Raw genomic sequence first — 19,710 nt, 5'->3', positions numbered from 1 at the left:
TCTTCAGAACCTGGCTTTACCTACAGCTGTAATTAAAATGTTACTCCTGCCTTTTCTAGATCACTGATGCAAATTTCTACTAAGAACTAACACAGAGCCTTGAGTATCTTAATTCTTCTTCAACTCAAAACTTTTCATGTCTAGAAAAAAAAATACTTAGACTGCAATAAATAATTCAATTTTGCAATCTTTTATTAAAGGTTTTTCCTAAACATTTCAGTTTTTAACTCTGAAAAAATAGCACTAGTATGGTACTAATGTACCACATACTACTGTACATGTGTACACATGTCCAGACATACACAAAAACTTTTTTAGGAGGGGCTTGAAAAAGTATACAGTAGGTTTAATAAATTATTTCAGTAATCCCTTGGAAATTCCCAATGTAAAATTGCAAATTTACATATGGGACTAGGCAGAGCCATGCTACTTGTCCTCTACATCACAAATTTATATGAGAAAACTTACAAGACAGTTGTAAAAAATATATTATTACAAATGGTATGCAGAAGGCCAGGAAATTTGTATTTATATAGTCACTAAAGTTGCTTTCTGATTATCAAAGATACATGAGTATTCTTTGTTGTTCTATACATTGAATATCTTCCTGTAGACTTTTTATACATATGTTTGCTTAAATTCTTCTAGAACTAATATAGTGATTTTTACTACTTGTTCTAAATTGTCTTAGAATTCAGCTCTCTACTCTTAATCCAACTTGCTGGTTTTTATCTGGTGTTTCTTTGTCTAGTTCAACCTAGGAAAAAGGAGTTTCTTCTGCTCTGTGCTCTGAAAACTGCATGTTTCGCTGGCAGTGATAGCATACTTTTAAGCCCCACTGAAACACCCCTATTGACCTCTGTGGCATTTGGATGAAGGCCTAGATAAATAAGCTAGTAATAGAAAAAATAGCGCTATTTTCTTCCCAGAAATAAAACCCATAAAATTTACATAAACAGCCCAGAAGCATCTGGAATGTTTTTGTTCACGACCACATTCAATATAATTCCATTGCTTTGGACTTAGAACGCATATAGTACCATCTTGAAGAAAAAAAAAAAAAAACAAAAACCACAACAAAAAGAAACAAGACAAATTTATCTTTGGGTTGACAATCTATTGTCTACCTTTTATTTCAACTGCTATATACATTGACAAGTACTATCACACAGTGCAGTCTTGTCCCTCAGCAACAGATGAAAACTTAACTCAGACAGTGTTAGATATTCTCAGGGATTTGGGTATTTTGAGTGTTTCCAAAACAAACAAACATACTTCATTCCACTCAAACAAAAGGAAAGTCCTGCTTACCTTAATTTTCAATGGATTGATTTCCATATCAGAAGTGCAGTTCATGGGACCATCAATTTCATACTGAACAATATACAACAGTGTGTAGTTTTTGTATTTGTAAGGCCACTGCAGAGTCATCATCACCTTGCTGAATGCACTTGGACCATTGTTTCTCAGCTGATTATGACAATAAAGTTGACAGATGTAAAAAAAACCCCAATGCCGCCTTCTTTGTTAATGTGCATGTAGTTGTTATTTAATATTTGAGCCATAAATGATACTGCTGCTAGCCCTACCCCCAACAACTTATGGCAATAGCATCAACAACTTTACCTAAAAATGGTAGCTAAACTTCAGTCCCCCAACAGGCAAAACTTAAAATTACTTCTGTAATTTGAATAAAAATTACTTCGAAGAAAAGCTATACGGCATTAGGGTTTTTGCCGTGAAGAAATGTAATTTTTGTTCCTTGAAAAAATGGGGGTTTTTTTGTAGTCTGTTGCATGAATCACAGCCACTGTACATGTCTCAGCAAAGATACTCTGAACACAGATACATACACCCATAAGTTTCGTTAGATAAATGGGCTCTTAAGTTCTAGAACAGCCTTTAACTATGCGTATTCACACAGCTCTCAGTAAGTTTTGTTTAATTAAACAATCTAGATTAAAGCTGTGATCATTCTTTTAAGGAAATTTTAAACACTTAAAATTTTTCAAGGCAAAAGACTTTACAATAATGATGCAGAACAGTTGGAATACAAATGAGGATACTGAATAATTTACAGCCATGAGTCATCTTCTGAGTCCAAGTTACTTCAAATGTTTTATCTAGATTTCAAAGAGCTAGAAAATACATGTAATGATGTAAAAAATAAGCCTCTTCTATTTGGCTACTCCTGTTACACTAATTGCAGGCATTCTAACCCTTCTTGCAGATACCAATTATTGACCCAGCATTAAAAAAATAAAATCTTTGTTTCCATGCAAGAACAAAATGGAGAAAAAAAAAAAATTATAATTTAATCCAGAGAAAAGCTACACCAAAAGATTTCATTTATCACAGAACTGTGTAGCTGAAATTAGTAGTAATTGCGTACCTCATAGATATGCTGAACTAGAGGCCCAATATCATCTTCTGTTTCCGGATTCTCCTTCGGCTGCCAATTTGCAATAGGAAGGAATATGTGATCAGGAGACGACACACTAAACGGTGGAGCAAACAAGTCGTTATTATGAAGTATGAAACAATAAATGTAATTCTCTAGAACCTCTCAAAAAAATCAACATGCTTAAAATACAATCTCCAATTCTTCATCCTCTGTATATAAAAACAGAAAGAACAGAGGTTGAGTGGCTTGCACATTAAATGTTGAGTTTTCTTCTCTACATGAAAAGATGAACCTTGTATTTAGAAACATTTTTTTTCCTGTCCTAAAGTTTGGATTCATCCTACAACATCTAGTAAACCATTAATAGAATTAAGATACATACATGTCGTCCAAAAAAACAAAGTGTGAAATACTTCGATAACGAGAAATATTGATGATGTAGAGACTTATCAGTACAGTCATAAGAATAATTCAGCATGCACTGAAAACAGTGAAGCTAGCAATAATGCTTTTGAGTTGTGCCATCCCTCCACCTCTCAGATATTAACAAAATTAGATCACAATAATGAATGTAGTGGAAATTTTTAAAAATTATGACTCAGGAATCTGAGTTAACTGGCTAAGCAAGAGGATTGTATAGCTTTTAGGTGTGAAGTATAGATTTCTGGTAAGCAGAAGTAACCGAGGTAATGGATTATTACAATATTAATACTATGCTTAAGACTGAAGAAGGTGAGGGCATTGCAAATTTATCTTCAATAGGATTTTCAACTTTGGTTTTAGAAAAGGTTTCAGGGGTTTCCAGTCAGTTTGTGGAGGAGGAAAGTGACCTGGAGAAATGTGTGCAACTGCAAAAATGAGGGGCGATTTTTTTTTCTTCTTCTAAAAAAACCCTCTAGTAATAGAGGCACAACATTCCTTTTTGGAATTCATTTTGTAATTATTTAGAATTATTTCAGATCTGAAAGTCCAAAGGGTGGCTAGAGAGAACCATATTGTCTTCATGATTAAAAATTCCCTAAGGCTTCCTGAAAACTTATGCAGACCTGAAAGAAAGTTCATTGAACATAAAGAAGCAAACATGCAAAGCTCATTTGAGAAAGACGTTTATTAAAAGAGTATCAATGCTTACCCTCTAATTTCAACAGCTGCTAAAATAGCAAGGTCAGCCTGATAGAATGCTACTGGACTTAGATTGTCATACAGGTTGGAACTGCAGAGAAAATAAAAGTTAATTTCTTAAATTAAATAAGCTAAGTATTTAAAAAAAACCACCTTAAAATCATTGTATGTAACATCATAACATGACTCCTGAGCCACTGCAGGAAACCACAATTACTAAAAACTAAGGAGCAGATTCCAGCAAGTTCTCACTTAAATGCATGACAGTCCCACCCTCAGTGCAGTTTGGAGGTCCCTCAGCAGGGAAAAGTCGATAAAGGACACAAAGCTAATGCTGACTCTGTTCCCTAGCTGCCACATATAAGAAAATTCAAATGCCAGCGTGTGGGGTAACATCAACTATATAGCTAGCAGAGCCTTAAGTTCCACTTTAGGACATCTGTTTTGCTCAGGGACTTGTTGGCGTCAAACTAGTCCCAGGGCAGAAAAGTATGCTAGGGCTACTTTTGCCTACCCCTCTTCACAGTGTTTAAACCAGTAAATGAATACAGTTAACATCCGATCCTTACACTTCAGATACACCAAGAGATGACAGATATTAAGGCATACAGAGTCATTCATACATAAAATTTCTTCGGACTTTCTTTGTAAACAGAGAAAAAGAAATACAGAGACTACTCCTATTCCCCTCAAAGTGGAGCTAGGAACAGAATCCTCATCTCCTTAGACACATCTGATTATTCTGTCTACCTAACCAACCAATTTCCTTTAGAAAGACCTTCTTAAATCCTCTAATTATTCTTCACTGCTGCTGTAATCAAAAAATACGTGCAACGGTGTTTTCCTCCTGACCTGTAAATACCTCATTCTTTCAGAGACTAGAGTTGTTCTGCTAGGAAGTGTGCCAGCTTCGGAAATCGAGCTTTGTGAATTTACGACAACTAATGTGATCTTTGAAACCTCTTCAAGATAATACCTTGATAATGCCTGTCACTGTGAACTGTGATTACCATGTTCAATTGCACTGTTCTTGCATTCAGAAGTCATGTAAGGAAATTCCTTCCATAAAAGGTGTAAAATGTTACAGGAACTTCCTTACTCTTCCATCAGAAGAGAAGCATGACTTAAGCAACCTCACTGACTGTTTTTTCTCCCAGTGAAACATAGTTAGTGACCGCTGTTAGCCCAAGGAAGACAACAGACGCCCCAGAAAAGATCACTTTCTGCAAAGAAGAACTGGAGTCGCATGCCACTGGCACAGCTTACTAGCTGATGGAGAAGAGGGAAAAAAATTGAACAGACAGAAATGTGAGATCAAAGAGATATTTAATGCTGCCAAAGCCTTCGATCAGTGTGGCAAACCACTGTATCATTAAAATAGAATGGCAGGTTTAAACTTATTTAACTGCTGTAGACGAAAAATGCATATGTGGATGAGAATAATTTATTCACTACATTAAAAAAAAATTGAAGCCCTTAAATGGAAAAAAAAAAAAGCTTTTTGTCCACCATGGGGAAAAAAAAGCAGCTGTATTTGTACTGTCCATTAAGCAACATGAAACTGTATTGGGTAAAGAGATTCCTATTGATGACATCTCCAAATCTTACATATCATCTCCAGTAGGTATAAATTCAGATTTATATACCATATTTATATGAAAGCGCTGTGCTTATCTTATAATTGACAGGAACACTACTGTTTTGTCCCATTTAATTTTTAGACTGTCTTATGCTGGCTATTGTAAAACACTTAAAATGGTTCACTGCATGTTGCTTCTGCTCAGACCATCACATGCATTGATTGCCTTTTCTGAAAGACTTGTACCTCTCATCCTCAAAATACATAAAATTTGAAATTCTGGCTTTACATCAGAAGGAATTCACAGTTCAAACATCAGTTTTAAAACAGGGCTAGAAACCCAAAGACACAAGTCATTCTGTGGCACTACACAAGTGTCAGGAGATCACAACGGTATGCAGGTACAAAAATGCAAAGTTTTTCTTGAAACACTTTAAATGGTTTTGTTCCTCATTATTAGTATTTCACTTGTGCCATGCCCTGTCTAAAAGCTGCAAGCAAAAGAAACTGCATTCAAACAGAAAACTGTGTTTTCTTACTTTTCCTCTATTTTAGAAAACATAATTCATTAAAAAAGATGTGTTTATTTTTTTAAACAATTACGAGGCAAAGACCAGAGAATTAGTCCAGAGTGAAACTAACTGCTTAGTTCACAGTCTATTTACTTAGTATGTTATCTACCAGGTGAGATACATACTCATAGATTTCCGTACCTTCGGATTTGCAAGTCAAACTTCACAGAGGTATCCATTTCAGACTGCTGGTGCACGCTGAAACGCAGGCCAGCTAATAGCTTTAGAAAAAAAATCACCATGGTTCAGTGGAAGCACAATAAAATACACGATAAAAGCTTCTTAATACTATTATACTACAACGAAATTGCTTGAGGCTTGTGGTCATAAGAGAACACACACAGAGAACTGGCAAATAAAACTTGTCCAGTTCATCAAGACTAGAAATGTACCGCGCTCTGTAGATTTCAGCCGATGCATCACTGCCACAAAATAGAAATGTAAGGTTTACATCATGCTCACTCCCCTTGCTTCAGCCATTTTTACACATAATTGAGCCTCCCTATGTGTTGCAAAAAGTACTGTAGTCTAAAGAACAGGGCACACTTTAATGATTCTAAATTCAGTTCCCAAGGTTTGTTCTAAGTCAGTACATGATAGTTGCTTCAACATCTGTACAGTTCAGCTTGATATACTTCGAAAGACTTTGGAAATAGCATTTATTCATCTATATAAAATGTCTCTTGGAAGAAAAGCACCAAAGTGCTTATAATTGTGACTGACTTTCACTTTATTTCCTCAGAAAATAAGGCTTATTATGTCATATCATCTTAGTATCTGCCAGGTCCCACTAATAGTTTTTTAATTCTTCCAGTTTCAGCTCCATTTGGTGGAAGTGCAGAGGTCTCAACTAGACAAAACTCTCTCTCAAACATCACAAAACTAGGCAGAAGAGAGAAGCACTATTAGGTTTCCACTAAGAGAAAGGTGTGTTTATTATATACTAAAAAATATGTATCAGATAGATCTAGAGACAAACTCATGAGGGACCAGAGTTCATTAATTCCATTGTTTAATGTACTACTCCTTTTGAGTGACATCGTACAACTCATCAACACTCCTGTCAGCCTTTAATTTAGCTGAAATGTTGAAACCAATTACCACTGAACTAACCAAACATGTGGGCAGCTAAATGTGAGCTAGATCTAATCTTAAATTCCTGTGAGTAAACATCCTGCCCAAACACTACTGTGATTAAGAAAAATGCCAGCTGCACTCCTGTGTGAGCTACCAGACACCTGTTGGACCAAACCTTACCTTAGTTCCTGCTTTCATGGGATTTCCCAGGTCACAAACTACCATGCGAGTTTGATTCTCTGTTTTAAATGCGCATGACAGCCTTGCTAAAGCCTGCAATAAACCAGAACGAACTATTAAGCAAAGTAATTCTTTACATCTGGACACCTGGTTGAAAGTCTGGAGAAAAGTTCTAGATGTGCTGTGTTAATTCTAATATAATTTGTCAGTCCTAACACAGTCAAGCACTAAAATGAAATAAAATCTGAGTATGAAAGTCTCCACAGAGACAAATATTTTTGATACGAGATAGGTGCTTTTTCCAAGGTTATAAAAAGAGAAATTCAGTACTCCTATATTGGGTAGCACTGATGATTTTTGTGACCTAAAGCATTTCTCCATGTGATTCTTTAAATCTGATGTGAAGAAACTTTGGCAATCGGGCAAACTCTCCACAGGAAAATAAAGACTGGAAGACAAAAATAACATGAATACTTACTAGCTTACTCAAAAAGAGGTCTTAGAGGACCTATCAGATCTTGGATAAAGCCACATCACAAAGCTCTAGAGTAGCAGAGCCAAACTGGAGAACCAAACCAAGGCATGGTCCAACATACATGAAGGATGTTGTATCAAAGTTGGAACCCTTTGATATAGGGGGAAAATAGTTTTCCCCTTAACATTCTGCAACTTTACAGATATACTGATTGATCATAGATTATATCAAATAAAAACAAGGATGAGGAAAATCTGAAAGTATATTACTTATATATAGCTATAATGGGCTAAAACAAAATTTGGACTACACCCACGTGTCTTCAAAGAAACAGAAGTTACACAGACATTTTATAATACTAGGGGAAGTCAGGAAATAAATTTTAATATTCTGTGTAGTCAGGATAACTGACACCCAAGAATTTCTACATACTTATCTGGAAGAGAATAGTATACCCAACATCACTTTTTGCCGCACAGGTGCCCAGCTCTTTATCTAGCACATGACATGCTAAGTCTAAATTTAAATAAATTAACAAGGGCACTGTTCAAATAAAGACTTGTAGCAGATAAACTCTGTGTGTCAAGCTCCATCACACAGATGATTCTCCTTTGTTGCTAGCAGTAGGCTCTTAAACTGGAACCAGCCAGCCAGGTGTTATACAGCTTTGGGGCTTGGAAGAACTTTATCATTTTTTCGGTGTTTTACTTTAAGACTGAAGAATAAAAAACACCACTGATGGACCCTCTCCCACAGACTTCCCTAGCAGCACCTGAAATATGACTACTCAAAAAAGAAAGATAGTTGGAATTTTACCTCGTTGTTACGAACAACACCAATGAAATCTGCTTGGGGCGGAACGATGACGAAGAGTTCTGCTTCATAGGCCCCTTCCCCTTGATTCTGAGCACTGACCATTAGTGTCAAGGGATTGTCATCACCAATATAGATCTGCTTCTGATCACTACAAAAAACAAGTGTAAAAATGAGCTCTGCATTCAGGTTTTAAAGTGTATTGAACTGGCTGAACTTACAGAAACAAGAGACATTCTGAAATTGCACAAAGACATTAGAGAAATCTAGAGGCAGTACCTATGCTTCAGCAATATCAGGAGAGCTCTACACGATGTTTAAAACAAAAACGTGTCTATAATCACAAAAATGGAGCAAACATTACATGCTGTTTTGTAAGAATCTTTTTTATAAAATTTACAATAAACCACAAAATCACCGACACCTTTCTTTAACAAAAAACAAACAACTATGAACAGGTAAATCGCTGTGTACATTTTGATTTAGATGCCTGCTTAGCAGAGGTGCAAGCATACATTTATAACAAAACTTAATGGAAGGCTCAACTAGAGAATACAGCCAAGACCTCTGTAATACATTTGTTCCAGATACAAAAAAAATATCTTTCTAAACAACGTATTTTCATTTCACCAACTACAAGGGAACCTAACTGTACCTGCACTGATGTAAAATGTTTCTGAGCATTTGCATAAATTAGTATGCTTGTGAACTGTACTACCTACATACATGTGCATATGCTATCGCTCTGCACTAAGGGCATAAAAAAACCCAGATAACATTTATGAGTTGAGATAATACACTAAGAATGGCTTTCGGGCATACAAAGCACAAAAAGCCCAGACTCATGAAAGAATCATGAGTTAAAACTTGTTTATTTTTTCCAGGTTTAATAAAAGATATTACCAATACCAACAATGTTTTTCATACGTGTGACAACAGAGTCCTACTCCACCCCTTGCTGGATAAAATCATGCCTGTTCGCATCTTCATGTGTCTATCTAGTATTAAATAACAGAACAGTGGTACAATTGCAGCTAACACTGTTTTATGCTTGCTATGCATGTCCAGCTTAGCAAATATACAAATAAATACTGTGTACTTATAGTGGGGGCTGGGGGGGGTGGGGGGGGGTGTGCTCTCCCTGTATTACATGCTAAAGACATTAGGTTACAAAGCAGAAAATGGGTTTTCCTTAAAACAAATAAGCATGAGTTTAGATTGTATACATTGAGGAGTCCTACTTATTTCAATACATCCTTTTAATAAAAGTATTACAAGCTCTTGAAGTTTAGAATTCTAAAGTAGGGAAGTTACTTTTCCCTGTAGTATTTTTCTCATGCATTTACCTTTCTACTGAAACCTCCAGCTTTGGTTTGCAGATATTATCATCACCACAATCCAGCAGAATATGTGCCTATGCAAAAATGAAACGCATATTGTTGTAATAATTCCTGCATCTGTTCTAACATACATTTCCAATGATACTGTTTCACCACCAAATAAAAAATTTTCTTAACAGCTGGTTATGAGATACCTTCATCTCATTAGTCTCAGAAGAGAACAAATGAGTTTTTATATATGGGGGGCACTGTGCCTCATCTTGCCACACTGCAATTCTAGGACTGATGTCTACATATCTTAATCCTCTTTCCATACTTTGAATAATCTGTTCATCTTGAGTTGTAGCTCCACTATCCTCTTTTACAAACAAGTGTAAAAATTTGTATAAAGGGAAGAAATAGAAAAACTATGTTTATTACCTTAAGAGAACTATAGGGATAAACATAATATACATACAGCAGCATAGTACGAGCAATGGATGAAACACTCCAATCCTTCAAGATTAACACCTTCAATACTACTTTAACTGTTTTTCTCCAGAAAACTTAATTAGTATGTGTGAAAAGGAAGTCCAGCACTAAGGAATAGCGTGTCAAAAAAGAAATTTGACACAGAGAGAAGGAAAAAAAGAGAAGACAAACATACAATAACCATCAATATTTCCATAATTCAAAGACTAAAGTCTAGATGTATATTTTGGTATCTTAGTTTTTCAGAAGTCCTAAGATGAACATAAGTATTGAATAAGTATTGAAAGCTGAAAATATGCTCTGAGTTCTCACATCACAGATCGTGTAAGAAGTATACCTGTCTGCTCATATTAGCAGGAGTGAACTGGTTGAGGATAGGGTGCAATCCTGTTGCATCTGCAGCTGTTCTGTAATCCAGACGATATTCCATAAAAATAGTAATGGGAGTTAGTTTGTCTCTAAATTCAGATTCATCCTGAGGAAACCAAAGATTTGAATTACAATTAACACATGTGAAGAAAGCAACAACAAAAAAATATCCTTCAAAAGTCTCTATAGGCAACAAACAGTCATCCCAAGAGCAATACTGACTAGTATTTTTATTTATTGTTCATGTTGTAGTAGGAATGAGGAAGCCAAAACATTAAAACTTCTCAGCTCTTTTCAAACTAGAAAATCTCATCAGAAAACCCACAGCGTAAACTTTGAAGATGGACAATCTTAGTAGTAACATGCGTGTTTTACAAATGGAAAATTGGAGCATACAGAAGTATTAAGTCATAGAACTATAATAGCAAGGAGCCTAAAGGGCTATACAATTCCACTCTTGCCTGTCAGACAAAATTCAGTATGATTCTAAGATCCCTCATAGATATTAATCTTTAGACTTGTGATTTTTCCTTCCTAAAATTATTACTTTGCACTTGGAGTTGCTGACTTTCATATTGTTCATTTCAAATCATTCTGTTTATCAAATGTTGATCCTGCCTTTCAGAGTACTTACAAACCATCTCTTCGCTTCATGTTAGCCACAGATTTTATTAGTGTAAACTGTGCTTCATTATCCTCATTTCTGAGAATAATAAAAATTACTGAATCTAGAACACCTCATTGCAGGATCTTACTTCAGAAGCTATCTTCTATGGGCAGAAACCTATTGATAACTTAGTTTTCAACTGGTTTTGCATCCAATTTAAGGTAATTTCATATAGGTCATGTGTCATTACTTTCTTTATGAGAATGTCAGGTGGAAAAGTGTTAAAGCTTTACTAACACTGAGATCTGGGATGTCTATTTCCATATATATCCCACTCACAAGGCCAGTCAAAGAAAAGTATTACCTATCCTCCATGAATCCTTAATGATTACTAGTATTTTTACTGGGTTGTTTTTTTTTTTTTTGGAGAGGGGAGTAAGTATTGTTTATGTTTGATTTATAAGTACTCAGAGATAGATGTGAGCTGCATCTAATTTACACAGCTACACTTTCACACGTCTTTCCTTATTTCAGCCAGTGTTTCTTCTACTGGATTACTTTTTAAGTGTGTTAGCATCTGTCCACTAAAACAAAAAGACGGAGAAAAAGCAAACGTAATATTTCAACCTTCTCTGTCTCCTCTGTCATTTGCTGATCTTTGCTTTTTAGTTGCAGATCCGTATTTTTCTTTATTCTTTTACCTCCAAAGTAGAAGCACAACCTCTGCTTATTGACTTTCATGTTCCTTGGAAATTATAACTAATTTTGTGCCTAGATGAATTGTCCAAGAAGTCCATAACAAAGTTCAGAATTGAACTACCAATCCACTTAGTGACCAGGACCTTAGTCACAATAATATCCATCATTCATCCTCTGACAGCAGTTATAACCCGGGATAGACACATGGTTTTAGTAATTTTAGGTCTATCCATTGGGCATGAAGTTTCTCTAGCATTTCTTTTTTCTATGTTTTTTTTTTTAAACACCTAACACAAGGAACTTGTGATAGACAATGCACCAAAAATTATTTGCCTAAAACGTAAATGGCTACTTACCCTCAAAAAGGCATCAAGTTCTTCACAATTCATTTTGCCCCCCTTTGTAATAGTCATGTTCTTCGAGTGGCTAGGCTGTTTGCTGTGGAGAAAGAGAGCTCTCCTTATAGCTCCTTTCTGCTTAAGTTTATCCAACAGCAGCTCCACTTGGAAATCTGTCCAATCCAAAGTGTTTAGGTTAGGGATATTTCATTCAATTAAACACAGTGCAGATTCCCATCAGAAATGGAGGTGAACACTGATTTCAGCTACAATGGAAACCTAGTACTTTGAACTTTTAAAACTTCCAGTTCTTTCAATATAAAATTTACTACATTAGTTCTCAAAATAGTAACTAACAAGCACTGTTGTTGTCCTAAATTGGCCTCTGCTTTTCCCTTAAAAACTGGAAACACATAAACACTGATACATTTATAATTGCTATAGAACTGCAAGAACAGAAGTTAAATTCTTTCCCCCAGAAAATTTTAAAACAATCTTGCACATAACACTTATTTAACTGCATTGCTAATATAATTACTTCAAATATTTGATATGAAATTTAAAATATGTAACAGCTATTCATATGAATCTTCCCAGATCATACCACCTGTATATGCATCTTCCCAGATCATACCACCTCTATACATGCCATACAGAAAATAAGGAAAAGCTTTTATAATGAGTAGACAAAACCTGCTTGTAGCAGGCTGTCTGCCACAGTACAAAAATCTCTTAGAGACAACTTAAAAACCTGTTTGAAACAATCTTTTCCTGATTCTGATCCACAGAATCTGATGAAAAAAATCAGTGATATCAATCAGAAGGTCATGATTTCAACAGAAATGTGAGAAGTCCCTTGTGGCTTGTCTAGATTTTTCAGACCTAACAATGCACATACTTGAATATTCTTGTCTAAAACTCCCCTCAACCAAAGCTGATCTCAATTCTGTAAAATACAAAGGACTTTCCAAGACTAGTTCCACCAAGTGGTTAAACATACGCTTAAAGTCCCAAGTATGCTCAAATCCCGCTGACTTTAACACAACATCAGCAAAAAAACTGCTGAAGACAGTCATATAGATGTATATGATTACTGAACTGGTAGGATTGTGCTGTAAAGGGTAGCCAACTGTTTCAGTAATGAAAAAGAACAATGACCAGTGCTGATGTCTGCAAACAATATAAAAGACTTCAAAGTTTTTAAACGCAGAACTTACTGAGTGAATTAGGGAGCTTTCCTTTGCCATCCGCTTTTAAGCAGAACTTTACTTTGAAGCTGTTTTGGAGGAAAAGAAAATATTAATTTCACACACTTTTTCTCTAATTTTCTTCTAAAATTCTTTACTGTTTTTCTCAGTTCAAAAGTATTCTCTTTTGAGACACTAGCTCACACCACAAAAGCTATTTTCTACTGGTGGGAGAGAAATTATAACCTATTAATAAGTAGACAGCAATGCAAGCAATGCAAAGCTTTGGAGTCTTGATTCATGTAGGAAGAGTCAGCTGTGAAGCAGAGTATTTATTCCTGAAATCAAATGTGGCTCATTTATTTTTAAAGCTAGAAGGAACCGGCATACTGAGTTGAAAAGGAAGTTAGCACTACGAAGGAAAAGTGGGTTTGGATAATCGTCCAGGAACAAGAACCAAAACCAGTTTGCAGAGCAGATCATTTCCCAAGTGTTTTCAATAAGCTCACCTAAAAAGAAGTTAATGGGTAAAAACATTGCAAAAGCTGTGTGATCCGTTACCATCTTGGGAAGATCTTACTCAACACTGGCAACTGGCAATCTCTACAGGTAGGATGTAACTTAGGAATCTATCTAGCATCTATTGAAAACAATGCTGGTCCTCCCACTGTTGTCAAAGAGTTCTTATTTTGTGTTGTCTGTTCTTTCAGAAAAATCTGTGTTTGATTGCCTTTTTTTAATTAGCTGACTAGACTTCCTGAATCCTTTCAAAATTGAAAGCTTTTGAAAATAAAACCAATAAAGTCCCTCCCCTCAAAGGAAAACAAAGATACCCTGCTTACCAAGAAACTTTTACATCTGACAGCGAACAGGCTTTGTTTTCTGGGTTTAGAATGGTTGGATTAACTTCCAGGGCAGCATTTACTCTAATAACTGGTCTAGCCCTGCAAAGAAAACATCCTCTTGAACAACGTTCAACACTGTTAGACAATATCCTCCCCATCAAATTGTGAAATATACACATACACACTTAGACAATATTTAGTGAAACTGCAAGAATAACAAATAATCATTAAGTAGATTAGGGAAAAGCAGGAAGCTTTTCTGTGCCCTTTCATTAGCATCAGTCAGAACATGGACAATTGTGTTAGAGGAAGTCCTATCTATTTCTAGCACAAACAAATAAGGTATTTTCTCAAAATGAGCAAGTTTGGATGAGAATATCGGGATTGCAGTGTAATAGCTAGCAGCACCCTGTATGTGTCAGAATCTAGAAAACTGTCACTCAGAAAGCTGTGAAGACACCTTATTTATATTTTCTCTTACCTATAGATTATTGAGGAAGATAAGTAATAGATAGCAGAATGTAGATTTACTCAGTGAAAACAGCAGTATAACCTCTTTTTACCTCCAGCAGTTTGGAAGGTGAAGTGGCAGAATTTCAGGCTTCCCTGATCCTGCTTTCTTTTGTAACGCAAGAACGTCGCTGAGCTTTCATTCTGCTTGCTCTTATGTAAACGCATAGAGGGATACTTACCTATACAAAACAGCTGTGTCAACACCAAAGGCTCCAACAATCAAGTCTAGGAAGAAAGGAGAAATATGACACATTACAATTTATTTTTTAAAATATGCTGTTAGTTCGAGGTGGGGCTACTATTAAGTTATTCTAAAGTGATATTTAGAGGAAAGGACCTGGATATCCATTTTTGTCCACATCTGTGGCTCCTTTCAGCGAGTACCCAAAACTGGGTGGCATGGTGCGAGCGGCCCACTGCCCTTCAAGAATTTGAGATGGGACTGCATTCAAACCATTTGCTCTTCCATTATAGATATAGACAAGTCCTCTCTTGTCCTCTCCACCATACGGTGCAGCAACTGCAACATCTGTAAACCAAAAGAACAATCGTCAACATCTCCAGGCAGACTAGGAAAACATATTTGTGCTTACAATGATCAGTAATTTCTGATATTAGTTTCCACGTGTGTCAGTAGGGAGGAAATGCAACCGGCCTTTAAAATGCTCATCAACAATCTTTTTTTTTTTTCAATTGGATGCTGGTTTTTCTAGGAAGTATAAATGTTTAACAAGAACATGGATCATACACTTGTATGGGGGGAGGAGGGAAAGTAATAGTTCTGCAAACACTTCTACACTTCAGTAACTGACTTACAGCCAAATCATATGGATTTGAGATGCTTTTGAGAGTATTAAACACCCAGAATTAGTCACTGTTGGCGCCAAATAACAAAACTAAGTGGGACTATCTGCCCACTTCATTAACACACCCATGTTCCTCCAAAGGGTGTGACATTTTAATAATTCTGGCAAATTTAAATCAGCCTAAAACAATGGTATCAAATTCCAGTCTATCCTGATCACGGCTTGACAATATGTTTTATGGAGAACTTCCAGTTCCTGCAATTATGCTATCTCTTAAAGCTTAATAAATTTGAGAGTACTCATTATTAATGACTAATAAACAGTAATAAACAAAATGCTAATTGGACTGTCTCTAAGGACAGCTTTAGAAGCATACATATGATCTAAATTCAACATTTCTGCAGTCGGTTCGAAGACCAAACATGAAACACTATACAGAGTATTTACATTATTCCCTCCTCTTTCCTTAAATTTGAGAAAGTTTCATGAAAAGAACAAGGACTTAAAAGTTTACCATTTTGTATTTTTGACTCATCTTTACAAACTTTATGAAAACAGTAGAAATTCCAATCTTGCACCATACTGTGATGGAAAGCATTTTAATTAACGCTCCCAAAATGAAACAGAGCAGGGAAAAAAAAGACTAAAAAACCAGACTAAATAATGGCAAAGTAATTAAAAAGAGGCAGCTTTTGCTATGATTTTCTCACCTACAGTGTATTTCAGATTGAAATATGATGGAATCAAAACATTTTTTGGATAATCTCATCAAGTGACTGGATTTTTGGCTATCAGCTGTAACCTTTCCCATGTCTTCTGTAAATTGTTGCAGTGATATTGCATCTTCACACTAATTCTGTACACTATTAGCAACTAAAAAGGTCCCTTCCAACCCAAACTATTCTATGATTCTATGATTTCATTAAAAAAATAAATTGGAGCTACCTGGGAATTTGAAATATTAGCCTATTATAATTTTTGATCTTTCAGAAAAGGCTTAGCTTGCAAGCAGAATGGAAAAAACAAAAACAAGCATTTTTTGCAGAACTCAAATTCCTACCACTCTTTAGGAAACACTGGAGTATGACTTGCAAAACAAAGTGTTCTCCCTAGGATTCCTGGAAGTCTCCGTCCCAAAACTGTATGATTCTTGTCTGTTTCATTGCTCTCCATTCCTAAGTGAAAGTAACAAGAAGCACTGGCAACAGGTTTGAGTCCACAGCTTCAGTTGTATCAGACTCAGACTTCTCATCCAAATACCTGCTCAAGACACTCAGCTCTTGGTACAGTTGGCTGTAGTTGTTATGGGATATTTTCACCAGACTCTTCCATTTTGAAATAAAAAAACCTAGACTTTTCTGAGGAAAATCTCTTCTATCAGAACATTTTTAACCAGCTCTCTGAAACAAAACCTTCTTTTCAGTCATCATGTGTTTCTGGAGAGGAAAGTTGGCTTTAAGCAATGGAAACAGGAAAATTATATTGAAGATGTCCTAACAAGTCACAGTGGAGAGTCAGATATTTCATCGACGTTTCTACTGTACTTATCACTTAGAAAGTAATAAACTGATGAGTGTAACAGCTAAAATAATCCATGTTGTAGTTCAAATGGTATAGTCTCTGCTCGATGCATACATGTAACTCCTGTTAGCATTCTTGGGAGTAGCATACAAGCATCGAAAGGAGTCTAGACCTTAGTGTCCAACATTCAGTCATGGTTAGAATGCCTAATGTTTGTGTGTAGAATCCATATTCAGTGTGCTGTCTAGATTTCATCTACGAACAGAAAATACTGATCAATAAATGATGTCCTACCATTGAAGCCATCCTGATCTAGATCCCCCAGAGGTGCAATAGAACTGCTGAATCTTGCAAATATCTCAAAACCATTCAGCTTTGTGATGTGAAACCCTCCAGAGGCTCGTTGAAGGCAAATGGAAACTTGGCCAACCTCTTGAAGTTTCCCATCAGAACCTCGATCCATAAAAAGAGGGGCTCCAATAAACAAATCTGTATAACTGGACCAAAGAAGGATAAGGTTCTTCAGTAACAGCATGAAAATTCAGTTCATTCTCTTAAGCACCCGTTACCAGGACTAGCTCAGCACTGAAGTCAATATTAAGAAGAAAGTTACCTATCTTTAAATTGCAACTGAAGTCAAATATTTATTGACAAAGTAAGCACAAATATACCAGAATTGAAGGCATTTAAAGCATGTGAATACACACATGTGTATTTATGTACAAAAATACAAAAACAAGTCTACAATTGTTAAAACAAATGTTGAGTGCTAGCGAGAAAGTGTGTTGTGCAGATACATGTTAAAACAGTAATAAAGAGAGAAATCTACACTGTAGGAAAGACTTTTTAATAAAAGCTGCTTTTTTTCTTTCCACAAACAAGTTGGGTGGCAGTGGGGAGAAGAGGGCACTTACTTGTCCCCATTGATATCTGTGGCAGCCACCGAATACCCAAAATAGGCAGCCATCTAGAAAACAAAATTCAAACCAAACTTGTGAGTTGTAGTGATATAAACACACAAACAAGTTTATACAAAGCTATATAGAAAAGATGTTAGGGACATGATAATATGTACCACAAAATTTTTTGTCTCCTTTCTCCTTACATTTTCCTTTCTCTTCCTTACTCTGTTAGAAAGTAGACTGTTCAGTTACCTTCCCCATTCTTCCTCTCATGATCCAGTCCTCTTTACCAACTCTCAAAATAGGCAGCATTTCCTTCATTTAAATAAGACTGTTTTTCTAAGTAGTACTACAAAACGGGAACTCACAGAACATATATTTTTAGGATTCCTATAGACTTTTTAAAACTTTTCTTTGGCACACAAGCTAATAACATACAAAATATTATATGTTCTAGTACCCTAAATACTGTCTCAACATGTCATCTTTCTATAGGAATAGCCACCCGGTCACCCACCACACTGAATAAAGCTACATACCTGCTCTCCTGTGAAGTTGTACATGGAAGACATGTTTTTCCCATTGTAAATAGACACCTGCACATGAAGAAATACACATTACAGCATACCAACAGTATTAATCTTTTTTATTTATTGTAAAGTTTAATGTTTCAAATTTCCTACCATGCCCAGAGTTCTTGCTGCTCTTGGGACTCCTGATACAAAGTCTGAAATATAAAGCAAGACACCCAAGTAACATTCAGGTCCCAAAGCACAATGACTTTGCTTGAACAGAGTAGGTCATTCCTAGTGCTTTATGCATTTTCCTGTGCACTGTATCATTTGTTCTATACTATTTATTTGAAAGACCTGCCCAGCCTATTAACACGATTTTTTTACTGAAGCAAGGGTCTTACCTTCTATGCCATCACCATTGAAGTCTCCAACAGCCACCGAATAACCTGATCAACAGACAAAATTAGTAAATCACTTTAAAAACCTTATTAAACCTTTCATCTCTCTTTACACTCTTCATAGGTCTCCATGCACACTCCTCTCGCTTCATCTTAAAACGCAGTGGAATAAATATTGCCTCTAAGTAGCTTAGACTATAAACAGCTACATGAGTAGACTGTAATTCACCAGCATCCATGAATTTGAGATCAGAAGAGGAAACTTTTAAAATTATCATCCTGGGAACTGTCCTGGTCTATCCTTGCTTTTTTCTGAACCTGATTAGACATATATGAAGCTAAATGATCATTTCCCACTCCTCTAAGGGACTCTCTTCATTATTTTTCTTCCCCAACATGATTCTTTCACATTTTTATTTTGTTTTGGTAGATTATTTAGAAACAGCTGCTTTTCTAAAAAAATAGGTATGTGACTAACTTCTCACATAAAAATCATACCTCGGCCGTTCCCATATTTGGCCTGAATCACAGAGCACAAAAATTCATGGAAATATTTCCATTTCTTTTGTCATCAGGTGCTTTTTGAATCAAGCCTATGGCATGATAACTAAGCTGCTGTCATACATAAATTACTGCATTTTCAGGTATGTAGCTCTTCAGTTATCTGTCAAATGTTGAATTAATAGTGTGATTTACACTTAAAACATGAATAGCGCAAGTGAGTTTTTCAAGTACAGCTAGGTTTTCTTCCTTTTCAACCTACGCACCCAAGTAGCTGTCATCAAAAGCAGCACTGGCAGGTCTGGTTGCTAACTGGTCATCATACTTTGTACTGTAGACTTTGGAGTCATATTTAGCCACAATCTCTGTCACTCGATCAGAAATAAGTTGGCCTAAAGAGAAAGAAAACAGCTTAAAACCACAAATAAAATAGGTGTGCACTCATTCAATAAGCAACAGGACTCACTTACAGAATG

At 35.9% G+C, this 19,710-nt stretch overlaps 1 protein-coding gene across 2 annotated transcripts in view; it reads right to left on the bottom strand.

The window, feature by feature from the left end:
• The window catches only part of ITGAV (integrin subunit alpha V), a 51,389-nt gene that overhangs the window by 9,311 nt on the left and 22,368 nt on the right, over window positions 1-19,710 (bottom strand). For both annotated transcript variants that reach the window (XM_050899571.1, XM_050899572.1), the window contains 19 exons: window positions 19,501-19,626; window positions 18,737-18,781; window positions 18,504-18,547; window positions 18,360-18,416; window positions 17,833-17,885; window positions 17,213-17,415; window positions 14,929-15,120; window positions 14,771-14,816; window positions 14,076-14,177; window positions 13,264-13,322; window positions 12,065-12,219; window positions 10,371-10,508; window positions 9,569-9,636; window positions 8,226-8,373; window positions 6,935-7,027; window positions 5,819-5,898; window positions 3,537-3,617; window positions 2,393-2,498; window positions 1,312-1,470 (listed from right to left, as the gene is read on the bottom strand). In XM_050899571.1, the coding sequence (XP_050755528.1) occupies window positions 1,312-1,470; window positions 2,393-2,498; window positions 3,537-3,617; window positions 5,819-5,898; window positions 6,935-7,027; window positions 8,226-8,373; window positions 9,569-9,636; window positions 10,371-10,508; window positions 12,065-12,219; window positions 13,264-13,322; window positions 14,076-14,177; window positions 14,771-14,816; window positions 14,929-15,120; window positions 17,213-17,415; window positions 17,833-17,885; window positions 18,360-18,416; window positions 18,504-18,547; window positions 18,737-18,781; window positions 19,501-19,626 (1,955 nt within the window). The remainder of the gene's footprint in view (window positions 1-1,311; window positions 1,471-2,392; window positions 2,499-3,536; window positions 3,618-5,818; window positions 5,899-6,934; window positions 7,028-8,225; window positions 8,374-9,568; window positions 9,637-10,370; window positions 10,509-12,064; window positions 12,220-13,263; window positions 13,323-14,075; window positions 14,178-14,770; window positions 14,817-14,928; window positions 15,121-17,212; window positions 17,416-17,832; window positions 17,886-18,359; window positions 18,417-18,503; window positions 18,548-18,736; window positions 18,782-19,500; window positions 19,627-19,710) is intronic.

Source organism: Gymnogyps californianus, chromosome 7 (assembly GCF_018139145.2).
Source record: "Gymnogyps californianus isolate 813 chromosome 7, ASM1813914v2, whole genome shotgun sequence".
Classification (NCBI taxonomy): Eukaryota; Metazoa; Chordata; class Aves; order Accipitriformes; family Cathartidae; genus Gymnogyps; species Gymnogyps californianus.
This window is presented reverse-complemented; position numbering and strand designations above follow the sequence as displayed.